The sequence below is a fragment of the Chelonia mydas genome, chromosome 7 (genome assembly GCF_015237465.2).
Source record: "Chelonia mydas isolate rCheMyd1 chromosome 7, rCheMyd1.pri.v2, whole genome shotgun sequence".
Lineage (NCBI taxonomy): Eukaryota > Metazoa > Chordata > Testudines > Cheloniidae > Chelonia > Chelonia mydas.
Window position 1 is genome coordinate 4598907 of NC_057853.1, and position 17293 is coordinate 4616199.

The following is a 17293-nucleotide window of genomic DNA, read 5'->3' on the forward strand; positions in this document are numbered from 1 at the left end:
TGCTGGAGCTCACCAACGACAAGCTGGGTGTGCACAGAAGTGCACATGGGCTTTTTGAAGGCATGGCCCATTGTAAATGGTGAGGTACTGAGTTTAAGTCAAAGTTCCATCCACTCAATTTTAGGTTTTGCATATTAGCCCAAAACGGCATGCTTCATTTGCCTCATTTAGCACATTATTTTAATGAAGGAGTTTTGTTTGCTGGAGATGTGTGTGGGGGGGGTGACGTTTGTTGCTGTTCATTCTCAAGGGATAAATCATGGGTTTTCACTAAAAGAATGGCTAGGTGTGTGTAAAAAAATACAGTGTGAAAAGTACTGGCAAATCTATTTTCAATTAAAAGCTTGTTAACAAAGCAAATAAGAAGTGCATGGAGAGCACTAACATGGAGCCCGAGAAGGTAAAAGACTTTCTAAGTGGCAGAACATCCATCGCGGCTGCTGTCAGGAGGCGCATGGGACTCCCGCAGCTGCTATCCAGTGGTGGAGGCTGCTCCTCATTCTGAACATAGGAGGCCGAATTCAGAGCTGGCATAAGTGGAATTCCACTGGAGCCAAACCTTAACACCGAGTCGGTATTTGGCCTCTTAGGTTTTTAGGTCAAACTCGCCCTGTTTATCAAAGCCCTGGCCACAGCAGCCCAATCCTGGGCCATGACCAGCTCTGCACACCCCAGCTCAGCTCAGGAGAGGGGAATGCTTTAAGCCACCTTTGTCCTCCCCTGCTTCTGAGGATGCCATACTCCTGGCTGGTCTCCTGCTGTAAGATTGGCAGTGCCCCCAAGGGGGCAGGATGGCAGCCAGGAAGCACAAAACGGCATTGGCCATGTCATCTTTCTCCTGGCCTTGCTCCCTAAGCTGGTTGCAGGGAAGGTATAAGAAGCTCTAAGACAGATGATCCCTGCCTCTGGTGTTCGTCCCATGGCAGACAAGGTTGGATTTAGGGCTGCTTAGTGCTGGCCATGCACCATGCAGTGGCTGCAGTACAGTCCAGGCCTGGGGCTTTTGAAATACAAAGCATTTCTGAGAAACCTGGCAAAAATGATTGGGAAATGTCACCTGCATGTAATATATTGGCATACCTCTCCTGCCAAAGCTCTTGCATTACTGGCTTTACCGACTAGAGATTCCATCCTGAAACTGAAGGTGGAAATCCATTTGACCCTCCCTTTGTAAATAATTACCCAGCTAGGAAAAGGTTGTGTTCTGGATCTGGCACAAAAGGATTTCTAAGAAAATGCTTCTTTTGCAAAAGTTGGTTTCATATTCTACAGATCCTGACATTTCTTATGAGAATGCATCTGGTTTGAGGTCAAATAATTGATCTTTTGCATTCGATTTAACAAAAACTTTTGAGAGAGTTAATCACAATTCGCTATTAGATAAATGAATAAAATCCACAATTCCTACACTAAAATTACTCCACTTGACTTCACGTGATGTATATTTTGCCTTGTCATGTAACAGATTGTGGGTATGCTGTATTTCTGTTAGGACCATCTGACCTTGGGTATTAAATAAAAACATACTAGACCAACTGAGAAACATTTAATACATAAATGTATATCAATTGATGTATTAAAAATTCAGAGGAAAAATAAATATTTAAGATGGTAAAGTATGTTTACCAAATGTTTTAACAGCTGCTTTTAGATATAAGGACAGGGAAATGAGACGATGGGTATGTTTTCAATCGAGTAATACTTTTAAAATGCATCAAACAATTTGTATGTCTGTTAATGTAAAGTGAATGCAACTTAAGATAGTTTTAAAAGAAAGGGCTTGTAGGTAAAAATGCTAAAAGTCAGGTCAAATCATAGCTCAAAAGAGTCTGTCTGTACTAGTGTGTGGCTTTCACTAAGATAAAAATTGATGGTATGTTTCCAAGCAGTGTCTACTTTGACTAGAGCTGGGCAAACTATGACATTTGAACAATTTATTTGACAATTTTACCCCTTTTTTGGTTCATGAACAGCCTGCCAACAGATCATAATTTGTATGAACTTGTTTGCTATTTGTTGTTGGATGAACAGATTTTAGATACACATTGAATCTAAGGATTATTCATGAGCTGTTCATGGAGAGAAATTCACCCCTGTGCAGGAGTTCAGCACAAAACCTTTGAACCACTTAAAGCCCTATTTTTAAGGAGTTAAGAAAAACTTAAGTGAAACCTTACATGGCCATGTGCATTGGGGAGAACTTCACCTACAGTGCATTATAACGGGGTATGAGGAGGCCAAATTGATATCCGGTTTCCAATTTGGTGGTTACATGTTTTTAGTCTATTTGATGACAGTCTCTAAGTTTAGCTTAGAATTGGAATGGAATAGCTGGAGTAGCATTTCTGGATACAACAATTACAAACACACGCACACACACACACACACACTCTCATATTTTAATCTTTATCAACCCTTTTCATCCTCCAAATATAAATGGTTCAACCCAGAGGTTCGCACAACTTCAAGAGGAGGGGAGGTAGCCCCCAAAATGGAGTGGTATGAGCAGAGAAGGTCAAGATGAGGGCAGGGAAATTCATTAAAAAGAAGCAAAGCTAAAGGAGGGTGTCTGAGTACTGCAGCCCTAAACAGTAACGTATGCACTGATAATTTACATCTGATTTACAGGTCTATTAGTGCAGCTATTTGTTAAAAACATCCTAGCACAGCAACTGCTGTTTCACACCATACTTATGTTATCTCCAAGCTAATATACCAAATACCTTCTTAAAGAAGCACACAAAGATTTCCAGAGACTTACGCTCACTCTTGGCGCAACTGAGAAGAGCTGAGTGGCTAAGTGGGTTGAATGCAGGGCTTTGATCTCTGAAGATCTTCGATTTGTCTCGGGCCAAAGGCCAAATGCGTCTGGTGGCCTCCATCATGCACTGACACATATAGTTCAAAGGAAACTGCCGTATCGAAGGGTGTATGAGGAAATACACACAACTCCCGCCAGCACTACTTCTGGATTTAGCCAGTGCTATCAGATCCCCATATTACTGGGTAACAGACTTGACCATTGTGATTAACATAACTAGCTAGCCCTGTAGTATCCCATGTATTGTGGGAGTTGGCCTGATCTCAGAAATGTCACTCCTCCCCCTAATTTAACTCACTAGGGCAGTGTTTCCCAAACTCGGGATGCTGCTTGTTCAGGGAAAGCCCCTGGCGGGCCGGGCCGGTTTGTTTACCTGCCGCGTCCGCAGGTTCGGCCGATCGTGGCTCCCACTGGCTGCGGTTCGCTGTGCCCAGCCAATGGGGGCTGTGGGAAGCGGCGGCCAGTAAGTCCCTCGGTCCACGTCGCTTCCCGCAGCCCTCATTGGCCGGGCACAGCGAACCGCGGCCAGTGGGAGCCACGATCGGCCGAACCTGTGGACGCAGCAGGTAAACAAAGCGGCCGGGCCCGCCAGGGGCTTTCCCTGAACAAGCGGCATCCCTAGTTTGGGAAACACTGCACTAAGGTTTAGTGCGTGATTTGCAGTGTGTCGGAGAGTAGATGAAGGTGTTAGCATTGCAACCCTCACCCTGCTGGCTGATAGGAAGGGTCCAGCATGGCTGTTGTGGGGTTGAAGAACTAGGGGGATAAAGGAGGAGAGCAAGAATGAAGAAACAACTAGGGAGTGGAAATGTTGTGATTCCACCAACAGCCTAATAGTCATGTCTTGGGCTGACGAGAGTCCGTTTAGTACGTGCCCTAAATTGGATAGGTGGCTGAGGAAAGAAACTCAACAATCAGAAGCTTGAAACCCCTCGTCCCCCAAAAGAGACTGTCACAAACAAAATGCTACAACTGAAAACATAAAAATATAAAGGACAATGGGCCTGACCCAAAGCCAAATTCCCACTGACTCGAATGAGCTTTGGGTCAGACCCTTAAAGAGGATTATAGATCAGAGTGAGATAAATAATTAAAAAGAACAAACAACTTGCAATGATTTATTATATATTCCGAACATGTAAAGCTGTAGTGGAAGATCTTATCTAGGAGACCCCCACTGGCAACAAAATAGGAGATCCAAGCAATAGCTCTGATTCGAGCCTGATATATGAAAATATAACTTGGCTTAAAGCCATAAGAGCACAAGGATCATGATGATGCATTCAATCTAGCCCAATTTCGCGTGTCTTTCTACTTTGAATATTAAATATGGAAATTTCAAGCTGCAACAATGTATCTACAACGAACAAAATAGATCAGCAAGTGGTCAAAACTGGATTGTTTTTGAAACCTTGAGTCATTAAGAACCTGGACAATTGGGATCATAAAACTTGCTGATTTCAGTCAATATTCAAGGAAGTCAAATCAGGTGGAATTCAAATGTATTTTAGGAAGTTGTCTTTTTAACAAAACAAACAGTTTAATATTTTTGTTTTCTTCCTGTTTGTCTACTCAAAATAGTCATATCTTATAAATCTGGTGACTACATGTAAATACCCAGCTTTTTGGCAAAGATATGGCTCCAAGGTGGAGTTAATGACTCAATAAACATGTTCATCATGCATCAGCAGGCTTTAAAGGTAGCTTACACACACCACAATCCTTGCCAACCATCACTACTAAATGACTGGAATTCTGAATGTCCATATCCATTAGATAGATTTATTTGATGGAGAGACCCTGAATATTCATTGGCATACTCTATTCAGATGGCTAAAATCCACAATGGCTAGAATATTTCTGAAACTAACAGAATAGGAGATGGGAAAATTCATTAAGTTTTCTCTAAATTATATAAAAAATAATTTGCATTTTTACCTCTTGGCCCATTTCCATACTGCAAAGTTTTGTTGACTGAGCTTTGGCATCAACCATAACATTAAACATGGTGCATATTGACTGAGGGACTCGGAAATCTGTTGATCGACTGGTTTTTTGCAGCTTTACTTCAAATGCAATCCTGGTTCTATTAAAGAAAGTAGGAAGAGACCATAAATGGTAGAATACAATTATTTCAAACGTGTTGTACTAAAAATGATTTTCCAATTTAAAAAGAAACACTCTGTGCTACGGATAAAGTGTGTAACGGTCTCAGAGAAACTACTACTTTCTCATACTTGGTAAACAGTGTGATGAGATTACAAATAGAAGCGTTAAAAGTGAACACCCACAATTTGGACTGTTTTGGATAATTTATACCTGCGGCTGGAATGCAATCAAACAGTAAATGTGATGAATTAAAGGAAATTCTGTCTATTGGTACACAATACTAAACACAGCTGATACAAACCTGTTAATTGCTTAACTGGAAGGCCACTACTGGATTAGTGCAATTCTATCTTTTCACAGTGTTTTTGCTTGGCTGAATCTTTCTTTGATTTTACAAATGTTCCTAGAAGTTGTTTCTTTGAAAAACAAACACATACGTACCAGGATACCTTTACAAAAAGTCAGATGTAAAATAGAGCATGTGTATAATTATTCAGTTAAAATTTGAGTGGGAGTTACATTTTTTATTTCCATAAGAGTTTTGTCTGACTAAAGACTGCCAGATTGGTTGACAATAATTTTTAAATACTTACTGGGCCATAAGTGGCTCCAGTATTTCGTATTAGGAACACTTTTAGCATAATGAGTAATGTCCCCTGACTCCTGAATTCTCTGAATGCAAAATGTTAGAGGGACTTTGTAGTTAAGGGAGTACTCTATTAATTATTAGAAATACAACACAGAATCACGACATCAGTGGGCCTGTATCAAATTAATATAGGAGCCTGGAATTAGAAACAATGAATAATATCAATTACCCATAATGCCTTTGACCTTCAAGGATCAGAAAGGGCCATGGAAATGTAGGCTGATATCTATAAATGAAGCTCCTGATCTGTAATCAGATCTGTATGAGCACATGGGCCTGCCAGCTTGGATCTAATAACAGAGACAGGGTCTTGATAGGGGAGCTTATTTCCCCCACACTGAGATGCAGCCACTTGTGAAATGTGGCAGCTGTTCAATAGTGCACGGCAAGAGTGAGCTGTAGGTTAGAGGAAGAAGTCAAGAAAAATACCATGTCAAACTGAAACTGATAGGGAAATACAGGTTGAGAGAAGGAGCCAAATTCACAGTTGGTGTAAGCAGGGAGCACAGCATCATTGGCTTACGCCAGCAGTGGATTGGCCTGATGTAATTACCATTACCAGACATTAGCCAGAGCACAGGGGTTAGCACCCTGATGTTGACGCAAGGTGATGGAATCTTTAAACGATCAGGACCATGGTTTTGCGTCTGCCTGGAAAGATGAGCATGATCAGTCCCACTTCTAAAGCATCATCATGAACTGTTCTCTCATTACAGGAAATGTATTTAAAAGGGACACTAAAGCATATAACAGAAGTATTCTGAGGTACAGAATACCCCAAGTTACTCCCCAAGGTATAGCAATGGAAGGGTTAGTTTTTTTTAAAGAAAGAGAAAAGAAATGTCATGGTCATGGAGCCGGGAGGCACACTGAATGGCCAATAAAGAGCAGAGTGCTGTATTTCATGGACACATGCTGGTAGGTGAGCCAAGTCAAAGCAAAAGCATGGAGAAGCACAGAAATCCATCTCAAGAAGAATCCTCTTTACTGCTAAAAAGACTGAGCAGCAAGCCAGCAGCTATCCTTCTTCAGGAATAATCCTACAATGTTTCTGCAGTGTAGAACCGCTAAACTCCGCCTAGTTATTTCCTTAGTGTAATATTTACAGTTTATATAATGCTAGCTAGAGGTTCAGACTGATGCATCTATTTTCAGTTTGCTCTTAGAGAACAGAGTCAGACAATGGAAACAACTTAAGACACTCAGCATTTATATCAGAAAAAAGAAAAGGAGTACTTGTGGCACCTTAGAGACTAACCAATTTATTTGAGCATAAGCTTTCGTGAGCTACAGCTCACTTCATCGGATGCATACTGTGGAAAGTTTAGAAGATCTTATTATATACACACAAAGCATGAAAAAATACCTCCTCCCACCCCACTCTCCTGCTGGTAATAGCTTATCTAAAGTGATCATCAAGTTGGGCCATTTCCAGCACAAATCCAGGTTTTCTCACCCTCCGCCCCCCCCCCCCCCCCCCCCCCCCCCCACAAACTCACTCTCCTGCTGGTAATAGCCCATCCAAAGTGACCACTCTCTTCACAATGTGTATGATAATCAAGATGGGCCATTTCCTGCACAAATCCAGGTTCTCTCACCCCCTCACCCCTCTCCAAAAACCACACACACAAACTCACTCTCCTGCTGGTAACAGCCTATCCAAAGTGACCACTCTCCTTACAACGTGCATGAAAATCAAGGTGGGCCATTTCCAGCACAAATCCAGGTTTTCTCACACCCCTCCCCCCCAACACACACACAAACTCACTCTCCAGGAGAGTGAGTTTGTGTGTGTGTTGGGGGGGGGTGAGAAAACCTGGATTTGTGCTGGAAATGGCCCACCTTGATTATCATGCACATTGTAGGGAGAGTGGTCACTTTGGATGAGCTATTACCAGCAGGAGAGTGAGTTTGTGTGTGTATGGGGGTGGGGGGGTGAGAAAACCTGGATTTGTGCTGGAAATGGCCCACCTTGATTATCATGCACATTGTAGGGAGAGTGGTCACTTTGGATAAGCTATTACCAGCAGGAGAGTGAGTTTGTGTGTGTGTGTTTTTTAGAAAAAAGGGGGGGGGTGAGAAAAACCTGTATTTGTGCTGGAAATGGCCCACCTTGATTTTCATGCACGTTGTAAGGAGAGTGGTCACTTTACATAAGCTATTACCAGCGGGAGAGTGGGGTGGGGGGAGAGAAAACCTTTTGTAGTGATAAAACACCCATTTTTTCATGATTTGTGTGTATAAAAACAAACATCTTCTGTATTTTCCACAGTACGCATCCGATGAAGTGAGCTGTAGCTCATGAAAGCTTATGCTCAAATAAATTGGTTAGTCTCTAAGGTGCCACAAGTCCTCCTTTAGCATTTATATCAGACAATATACTGGCAGAGCAAGAAACAGTAGCTTTTCTAATGCCACAGGTATCACAATCATCTCAAGACCTTTAAAGAAGGCACAACATAATTAACAAATCTTTATGACCTATTGTGCAGTTTGCATCTGCAGGAGAATACAGAATAAGAGACTTCACTAACTTGACAGTTAAACATGCCTTTTGGATGATCAGGAAGGAATCTTTATCAATACCCAAAGGTTTACATGTGAATGAAGATCTGTATCTCTAAGGGAACAAACCCTGCTGTGACCTGGGGGACAGTGCTGGGAAATTGATGCCGGCTGTGGGCATCTCACGTCTTCCTCTCTTTCTCCCTTTTCCTTGTTTGTTTTGCTATGGTGGGGGAGGTTGACCATGCTGGCTGCTTTGGCCTTCCTGCGACATGGCAGTGGAATTGGCAGCGAGAGGCTGGGTGGCCCTTTTACAGATGGATGCAAATTGCCTCTCCCCAGGCTGGCAAGGGCTAAAAGAGGCTGCTACTGAAAGCAGGGGCCATTCTCACTCCCTCACTGGCAGCTTGCAGTGCTTCCTACTCATCCTCCCTGGGGGTCTGAAAAGGGACCTTTTAATGGTGTTAATAGAAGGGAAGCTGGACATTGAGTTCTGGGGGACGACTGACTTCTTTAGCTTGAGATTATTCAGATTGGTCCTCGCCCACAGGCTCAGGATGAATCTGATCACAGTGTCGGGGATTGGGAAAGAGTTTTTTCCAGCCACTGCACCGATACGTTTTCTCTACCGCCTTTGCCCAGAACCTCCTGCAGGTTGATACAGAAGAATGTAGCACTGATGCCCAAAGGCAGGTCCCACCTTGGCTGCAGAAAGGGAAGTTGGCACCTTAGCCCTCAGTGGTGCAGATCAGGATAAATTCCCGTGCACAATGCTACAAAGACTGGGGTGTTTGCTGTCAATTCATGCACCTTAAAAGGGCCCTGGCTGAGCTCAGCTTGAGAAGGCAGAAGCTGGCAGAGCCGCCTCCTGTAAAATGGCTGCACAGGGTTCAGAAGAGATGTGCTGAAAATGGTGGGAGAAACAACAAAGAGCATGGAGGAGGGCCTGGCTGCCACACGCTGTGGGGGAGGGGCTCCCTGGGCACAGAGGAATCATGTTCCTCCCAGAGGCTGGGATAGTTTGGGGACCGCAGCATGGGAAAATGCATCTCTTTGGTGTCACAGAATCATAGGGTTGGAAGAGACCTTGGGAGGTCATCAAGTCCAACCCCTGCTCAAAGCAGGACCAACACCCACTAAATCATCCCAGCCAGTCCATGACAGGATGGCTCTCCTCAAATTTTAACATTACCTGGCACTGCAGGGCTAATTGGGTGCCAGATAAACAGCCGTGGGAGTTACTGTATTTCAATAAAAGCTGTGGGCTCTGGCCTTTAATCCAAGTCTCTGAATGCTGTGTTTTATTTCACAGCAGCAGTAGCAACCCTGTAACTGCCCGTTCTGCGTTCCAACTTCTGAGCCCAAATCTCTGCACTTCGTGGATGGGGAGGTTGTGGATCCATTAGAGAAAAATAAATCACATGTTTGCACTTGCAGGACAGCCAGACCATGGTGGCACAGAGCCACCTGCACTCCCCCGATCCTTGCACATACCTGCTGTGGCTTTCATCTGCCTCTCTACCTGTTCTTTTGCCATTTGCTTTTTCCCTGACAGAGGATGCGCAGTTCATTTCTTTCTCCCCACCCCCATCACCTCCTTCTGAAACCAACCGGAAACAATTGCGGGCAGCGTGACAAGATAGCCTTGATGTTTCCTTACCAAAATGACTACTGTTAACATAGTCCTAAGAGTTCCTTTAAGGTGTGTGCTCTGTTTCCCAGGCTCTGCAGGTGTGTATCATATGAGGTGGCATTGGCGGTGATGACTTTTTCAATCAAAGGAGCCGGAAAGCCTGACTGGTTCTCTGAATGGCACAATCTCCTTTGTCGGTCACTTCATGTGGGTGCTGAGATAGCACACATGGCTACTTCTACAGCATTCAGCTCTCCCGCGCCCTAATGTGTTACCCAGACCTGACTCCAGAGGAGGCGCACAATAAACAACAGCAGAGAAAGCCTGAAAACTTGAGCGGGGTTTGTTGCCTTATTGGGAATAGGCATTCACTAGAGACTACATTTAAAAGATATTGCCTTTTAGAGGTCAATCATTTGCAGAGATAAAAAGTGTGCTACCACCAAGCCTGTGCTGGATGGAAACAAATTAGGGCTTAAAAAGAATAATGGCTGAAGTCAAGCTGAAAGGTAAAGTACGGCCCCCTCATTTCCAATAAGATAGGGTAACCCCCCGCCCCTGACAATTTCTTGTGATCTGCTACTAGAGACCCTTCCGGTTCCGTTGTTAGACGTACCTCTTAACACAAGACTCGATCATGTCACTTGCCATAAGTTTTAGACGCTGTTCTAGGTGCTTTCCAAATTCTTCCTCAGGCCAGTGTAAATCCCGAATGAAGGTCTGTAGGGCATCAAGTTTCCAAAACAGATCTTCAGAGGTTCCCGATCCATTGCTGGCAGGGTAAAATGAAAACAGAAGTCATACCCAGGACCATACTATTGGAAACCTGATGTGGAGACCATTCTTGTACAAGTTGAGGGCATACAGTGGCTTAATACACAGAACAATGCTGGGTAATCTCCATCATCAGGCTTTTGAGTTTTACCATACATTTGCCTAGTCTACCTTGCTGTTATAACTCACAAATCTTTCCAGACCAGATGATAAGACAAAATTATGAATTACGCACATTAACTGGAGAAAGTGTGTATGGTAAAATTCAGCCTTAGCTAATAACCACACGGACATATGTGATTATTCAAAATTAAGGCTAACATTTGTGGTAGAAAACCCTTGACTGACAATAACTACAGTACATGAATGTATGCAGTTATTCAAATTTAGGGTTTCATGCATTTTTTTCCCTTCAAATGATATATTTTTAATTTTTTCCCCCAACATTACCAGGTAAAGGACAGTGCTAACAAGTGGTGAGCGAGGACACACCTTATCTCTTGAACAGCTGGAAAAAAATCAGGGTAAAGCAATTGAACTAGGAACACGAGACATCTCATGTGAAAGAGTTTTGGTCAGGGTGACTACTCCACATCTCACAGATCAGCCTTTTGCGAAGGCATCTATAGGGCAACAGATTTTTACTTTTTTTTTTAAATTTCTATTTTTTTGCAATGTCTTTGGTCGGTTGCAAAAGTCTGAATTCTTTCCAAAGTGCATAGTCTTACCCACTCCTGTGCACAGATGGGACGCTTCGGGCTCGTTGTGTGTTGCTACTTTGGTTCTTTTCAACTATAATTGTGTCTAAAACCTCCACTTACAGAATAAAATACAGGCCTGGATTGTGTTTAGTTGGTGCAGAAAAATTTATCTATAACCCTTTTCGCTCTTTCTCTTTTTTTCATGACAATTACCAAGAGATCTTCAAGAGCTTTAACCCCCTCCTCGCATACCACTAATGCTAACACAGTAATTGATAAGATGTTAACACACCATGCATTATCACTTGTGCTGACATCGTCTATAGAAACAGATGAGGAAGGGTGTTTCTATTGTGACAGATGCCAGCTGCATTGAGTTAATGCTACAGAGGAAAATATAGCTGATGCATACATGGCTACTGCCAGGTGAAAACCATACTCCCAACATGCTAGAGGGGTCCTGTGAGGGCTTGTGCTAACAAAGGTAACAATTTAAAGAACGAATCAGCTCAGAAGTAGGAACAGATGTATCTGACACTAAGGGAGAGGTAACACTAAAACAAGTCCTTTATAATGAACGGTGAGTGGGTACAAGGGAACTGGGACACTGAAAAGATAGAGAATCAGGCATTTCCTTAAATGGCATCTTGAGTCAAAAAACTATTTTGTGTAACTTCCATAGCACAGCCCCCAGAGTCAACCTATCTGCATTTGTAGTTTCTTCTGTTTGAGACCTATGCTTAGGAATAATTAAACTTTTTCTAATCTAAGCCCAGTTTTGGAACTGCATGAATTTATGTTTTAAATAATTAAATACACATGAATGCAATAATTGGTATTTATTACAACAACATTATGACACCCATCTGGTTTCAGAATTTTCAAAAAAATTACTCTCCGTATTTTTTTCTTCTTTTGAACAGCTCATTATTAGGTTTTCCTGGGAGGAAAATAATATTCTATGTTATGTCCAAAATGAACTGTTCATTGTTCGTGCAATAGCACCAAAATTACTTTGATCACATAGAAATTTGCAAAATGCCTTTCACACTTAAGCTTTAGTTTTATTAAAGATGATTGTCAACTTTACTGTCATGTCTTGATTCTTATCTTTTCAAAAACAAGATCACAGAGCATGCACAGAGAAAAAAGTAATACAAACTTTCAAGTATTATTTACAGATACTGCCTAATCTAGCCTTCAATACAGCCAACTTAGCATGAATATGAGTTGTATTTCTTTGAAACACAAATTATTCTAATATTTCAATTTTTTTGAATATAAAAGGTCATTTGCTTTGCCTCCAGTTCATTAGTATTGCTTTCCAAAATGATACCCGTGCTATAGAGCATATTCAGTAGAATCCAGGTGTAGATGTAAATTAAGTGTAGCTTCCTGTACCTGGACCATTGCCCCCTCTCTGCCACCCTTCCTGCCGAATAAAAAGTCGATGTTTATTATTAATGTGAGACTTTTTGTCTTTGGGTAAAGTGACAATTTTTTGTTAAATATAAATATTTAAATAAATCAATAAGCATGGCAACCTATCGGCAGCTCTGCTATAAGAAAAAGATGAAAGCATGACATAGTTTTGACAGACTTTATTTGTTTTCAAGTTTAACTTAGATTAGGGTAACCAGACAGCAAGTGTGAAAAATCGGGACAGGGGCTGGGTGGTAAAAGGCACTTATAGAAGAAGAAGCACTCCCAAAATTGGGACTGTTGCTATAAAATCGGAACATCTGGTGACCCTAATTTAGATTGTTCTGAGTACTGGTTTGCCAGGCTGTGTATAGCACACCGCCGAGGGAAGTGAACCTAGCACCAATTTTAACACTGCCTCACTTTCCCCCTCTTAGGGAAAGCACCTACCCAGAGGGATGGGGGGTTTGGCACTTGGGTGGTTAGACTGAGCCATCACCCATGCCACTGTGGACATACTGCTATATGTAGGTGCTAGCGTGGGTACGTCCACCCGAGCTGGGAATTACATTTCCCAGCTGCTGTGCAGATGTACCCTGATGCTTGGCAAGTTATTCTGGGGATCCCAACCCTTAGCAACATAAAAAGCTCTGCTGAAAGCACAGGCTTAACGTTAAGCACATGTGTAGCCTTACTGACTTCCACAGTACTCATGTGCGTAAACTGACACGTGTTGGAGGACATGATTCAGAGAAGTATGTAAGCATGTGCTTAACATTAACCTTCCTGCAGTGGAATCCTTTCATGAATTGGGGCCTTGGTGCTTTGCTGGACTGGCATGGCATGGCCTGACATTCCTCCCCTTTCAGCTTTTAAGAGGGAAGAAAGGATGGGGAATGGATGGTCACAGAAGGAGTGAGGGAGTGGGGAGAGAATACAAGTAGCATTTATTAAAACGAAATGGCCCTCTTGGGTGGTGCTGGTGACTTTGAACTATCCTCAGGAGGAAGGTGGGTTATAAGGAGCAGGAAGGCGGCTGGGAGGTGGGAGTTCATGAGAAGTGAGGTACATGTTAGCGGTAGGAGATGGGCGCGGATTTCTGAGTCAAAGCACCAGGGTGTGCATACTGCATGGCTGTCAAAAAACAACAGGACATGGGTGGCTCAGTAACTGTCCAGTATACCTGTGGTTTGACTGGCTGAGACAATCCTTCTGCAGTGTAACACTAAGTAAAGTTCAGCAATTTGAACTGAGAACTTAGAAAGTCTCAATTTTCATGCTAGTAAATGTTATTAGAATGATGGCCCAACACTCAGTGACAGCTTCGTTTAACCCTTTGGGTACCGATCTCTGGCACTACTCAATGGCTATGACTGTTAAGGGGGACCCACCATAATTACAGAAGTCACATGACCTACACTGAAAAACATGCATCTATCATGCCTCTTCATTGAGTATATATCCTACATCATAGGACAGTAACAAGGTTAACAAACTTGTGTTAGGCACAGGAACCCAAAGCGCTAGTTATTACATACTAGTGACTTGGACCCTGTTTGATTTCCTACGTTTGATTCAAGACATTCAAAATGATTTTTAAGTATTGAGGCTGGGATGGTGGTTCTAGAATTCAGTTACCATTGGGCTCCCCATGTCATGCATAAGATGCCTTATGGATGCCTCCCCCTTTTGTTTGCAATATTGTACAAGAATTCCAGGCAATAAGGAACTTGCAGAAAAATAAAACTCACTTTTAGATCTACATCTGGTCCATGGAAATTAGTCAACTTGCACTGCAGTTGGTTCTTCCTATCTTTTGAGACATGTCAGCTCAGATTTTACATACTGTAGTTTATACTCCAACAGGACTACAGCCCACTGTCAACAATTATTTTGTGAAGTGAGACGCTTGCTCAAGCTTCCAGCGGGCGTAAGACAAAGTCTCAATATTTATAAAAACTTCTAATGTACATGCCAGATATACATAAGGGTTGCCTCATTTAGTAAAATATCTAATTATCTATCTCTGTCACTCTTTTAAAGTTATATATAATGCACAGAAACAAACAACACATATCCATGCCAAGATTACGTTAAATTTAAATGAGATCTAATGTGAACTCAATACACACTCAGAATCATATATAGCAGCCATCCATGACGGTGCAGAAAAGCTAGGCATTTGTGGGATGCCTAGTGGGATGTTAACTGGTAGATTTGGTACTTTAGGGAGATTCACATTTGGTAGATTCACATTGGGCAGATTACTTGTTAAACTCCTGTGGAAGAAACAGACAGAAAGAAAAATACCATAACAGTGACAATGCAGATGTAGCAGAAGCACGTGACACTCATAAACAAATCTGCAAAGTTCACAGCAAGACAACAGTCAAAAAACGAAAGCAAACCATTTCAGAAAGAAGCATGAATATGGGAGGCTTAAGTGCGGTTATTTTTTTTTTTAGTCTGAAATAAAAAGCAAGTTACCTAAAAAAATTAAAAGCTGCAAATTAACAAACTACTCAAACACCCACACAAAATAAACTTAATTTACAGGTCCTGATACAATGTCAGAGCACAGAAAGTAGCTTTTAATTTAAAAATATACCAGGAGCAAGCAAATCTGAATTCCTATATCAACATTTAGATTGGATGGATATATGAAACAGCTACACTGAAAGACCTATCAGGAATTTTAAAGGTTTTGACTTGGAAACAGGGGTCAAAATAGTAAACACTGAGGGTGAAATCCTGGCTCCGCTGAAATCAGTGGGAGTTTTGCCATTGAACTCAATGGAGCCAGGCTTTTATCCTTAATGAAAACTTCCCATTTACCCTGCTCACTCCAAACGTTAAAGATATGTTTTCATTTGGAGCACATGCACGCTGTTCCACCAACCAGAAGAGAAAGATTCCAATCTTGCAACTATATCCATGCATGCAGAACCTTGTGGGGCTCAACAGGTGCAAGAATATCCCTGAGTGTACCTGTTTGCTAGATCATGGCCTCACGATCGGAGAGGAGGAACACTTTATAATGTGCACTGACATCTAAGTGTATGTTTTCAGTGTGGTATGCAGAGAATTATGAACACATCCTGATTAATTAGCATGAGGTTTGTGTGTGACTGTTTCCCAATTGGAAATGGGGCCATGAGACGTACTCAATGGTTAATTTCTGAAGGATGTATATATAGCTGGGCATTATGAATTTAATAGCATTCTCAAGATGCACATGCAATGATTACATGAAAGAGATTTAGTCTATCAAATACAAGGTGGTTCAATGTAATACGCTTTCCAGAAACAATGTACGCTTCATGCCCATAATTTCCAAAACATCCAAAATATTTTAATATCCCTACATTGGTAAAATAGTTATAACCATATTTTAAAAGCATCTCATCATAACAATATTTTACATGAACATGGGGTTTTGGTATCTGGAAGATGTAGAATTTGGGAAGTTTATTCCTTGCACTCTCTGATCAACAAGCAATAAGTCATTTTCAGAAATCTCTCTCTTTCTGCCTTTAGCATATTATGGCATAAACCAAAAAAATTCTTCACAGCCTCATTTCAGAGGCAAATCCAGAAGTCCTGGCTCAATTTTTATTGTGTCTTTATTCCCACTGGGAGTTTGAGTAAGGAGACAGTAAAACCTAAATCAGGACACCAGATTTAGTGCTTACTTCTGTAACAGTGCAGTCAGAGGACACTTTGCCATTGACTTGGAATTCATGCAGTTTCAGGCACTTAGCCTCTAAAGAATATGAGATGTTTTAAAAATTAATCCAGCATCAATCATCTCGCTCAGCAATATGAACACATAGGATGATCATTCCAGAACTCTGCTTTGGAAGGTCTCTTCCACTCCGTATATTGCTATTGTCTTCTGGGCAGCTTTAACGGCCGTCCTGCAAAACTATATAATTTCATGTTCTCCTCTTCCAATGGAATATTATATTAGCAATTTTCTATAGGCGTAAATACATTTTTGAGCTGCATTTCTTATGGTCAATCTTATTATATCAGAAAATAAAGATACACATAATTGCATCAACAATACTGGATATGAAATTGCTGATGCAAGAACACATTTAAAATGTATCCTTACACGAATCAGTCAGTAACTGCATTTCAAGGCATTGGTTACATAGCCAAGAGGCAGAATGACTTGGAGTTTCATTCTTAACTTTTGAACACAGTCCCACCTCCAGGGGAAAATACAGTCTAATGTCATTTTGGGGTGAAAAAGATGCTTTCTGATTTCTTTATGTTTCTGGTAAATTTCACTTCACACTATCTGATTGTTCTCCTTATGAATGAAATATTTATATATATATATGAGCCTTCTCATGAAACAAAACCATCCAGTTTCCACTCAGATGCATATATGCCTCTTAAAGTGAATATGATTTTCAGATGATACACATATTTCATAATGACTGAGAAATTGTTAGATCTTTAGGAATGGTAGTCTGTGTAGTTAATATTGATATTGAATAAATCAAAAATAGCAAGGGATGGATAACATATAAATGTAAGGAAGAGCAACTGAAAGAGATTAGACAAATGGTGAACACATAAATAAAAAAAAACCTTTGTTTTTAATACCAAAAATTCAAGAAGATACTTAGTGTCATATTCATTAAACACTGTGTTAGTAAATGACAGGT

General features: G+C 41.4%; 1 protein-coding gene across 24 annotated transcripts in view; it reads right to left on the reverse strand.

Annotated features, from left to right (window-relative positions):
* The window catches only part of CADPS (calcium dependent secretion activator), a 372276-nt gene that overhangs the window by 51793 nt on the left and 303190 nt on the right, over nucleotides 1-17293 (reverse strand). For 14 of the 24 annotated variants that reach the window (XM_037904775.2, XM_037904773.2, XM_037904770.2 and 11 more), the window contains 3 exons: nucleotides 14747-14893; nucleotides 10334-10489; nucleotides 4760-4907 (listed from right to left, as the gene is read on the reverse strand). In XM_037904775.2, the coding sequence (XP_037760703.1) occupies nucleotides 4760-4907; nucleotides 10334-10489; nucleotides 14747-14893 (451 nt within the window). The remainder of the gene's footprint in view (nucleotides 1-4759; nucleotides 4908-10333; nucleotides 10490-14746; nucleotides 14894-17293) is intronic. The other 10 variants (XM_037904776.2, XM_037904781.2, XM_037904777.2 and 7 more) reach the window with 1 other exon arrangement.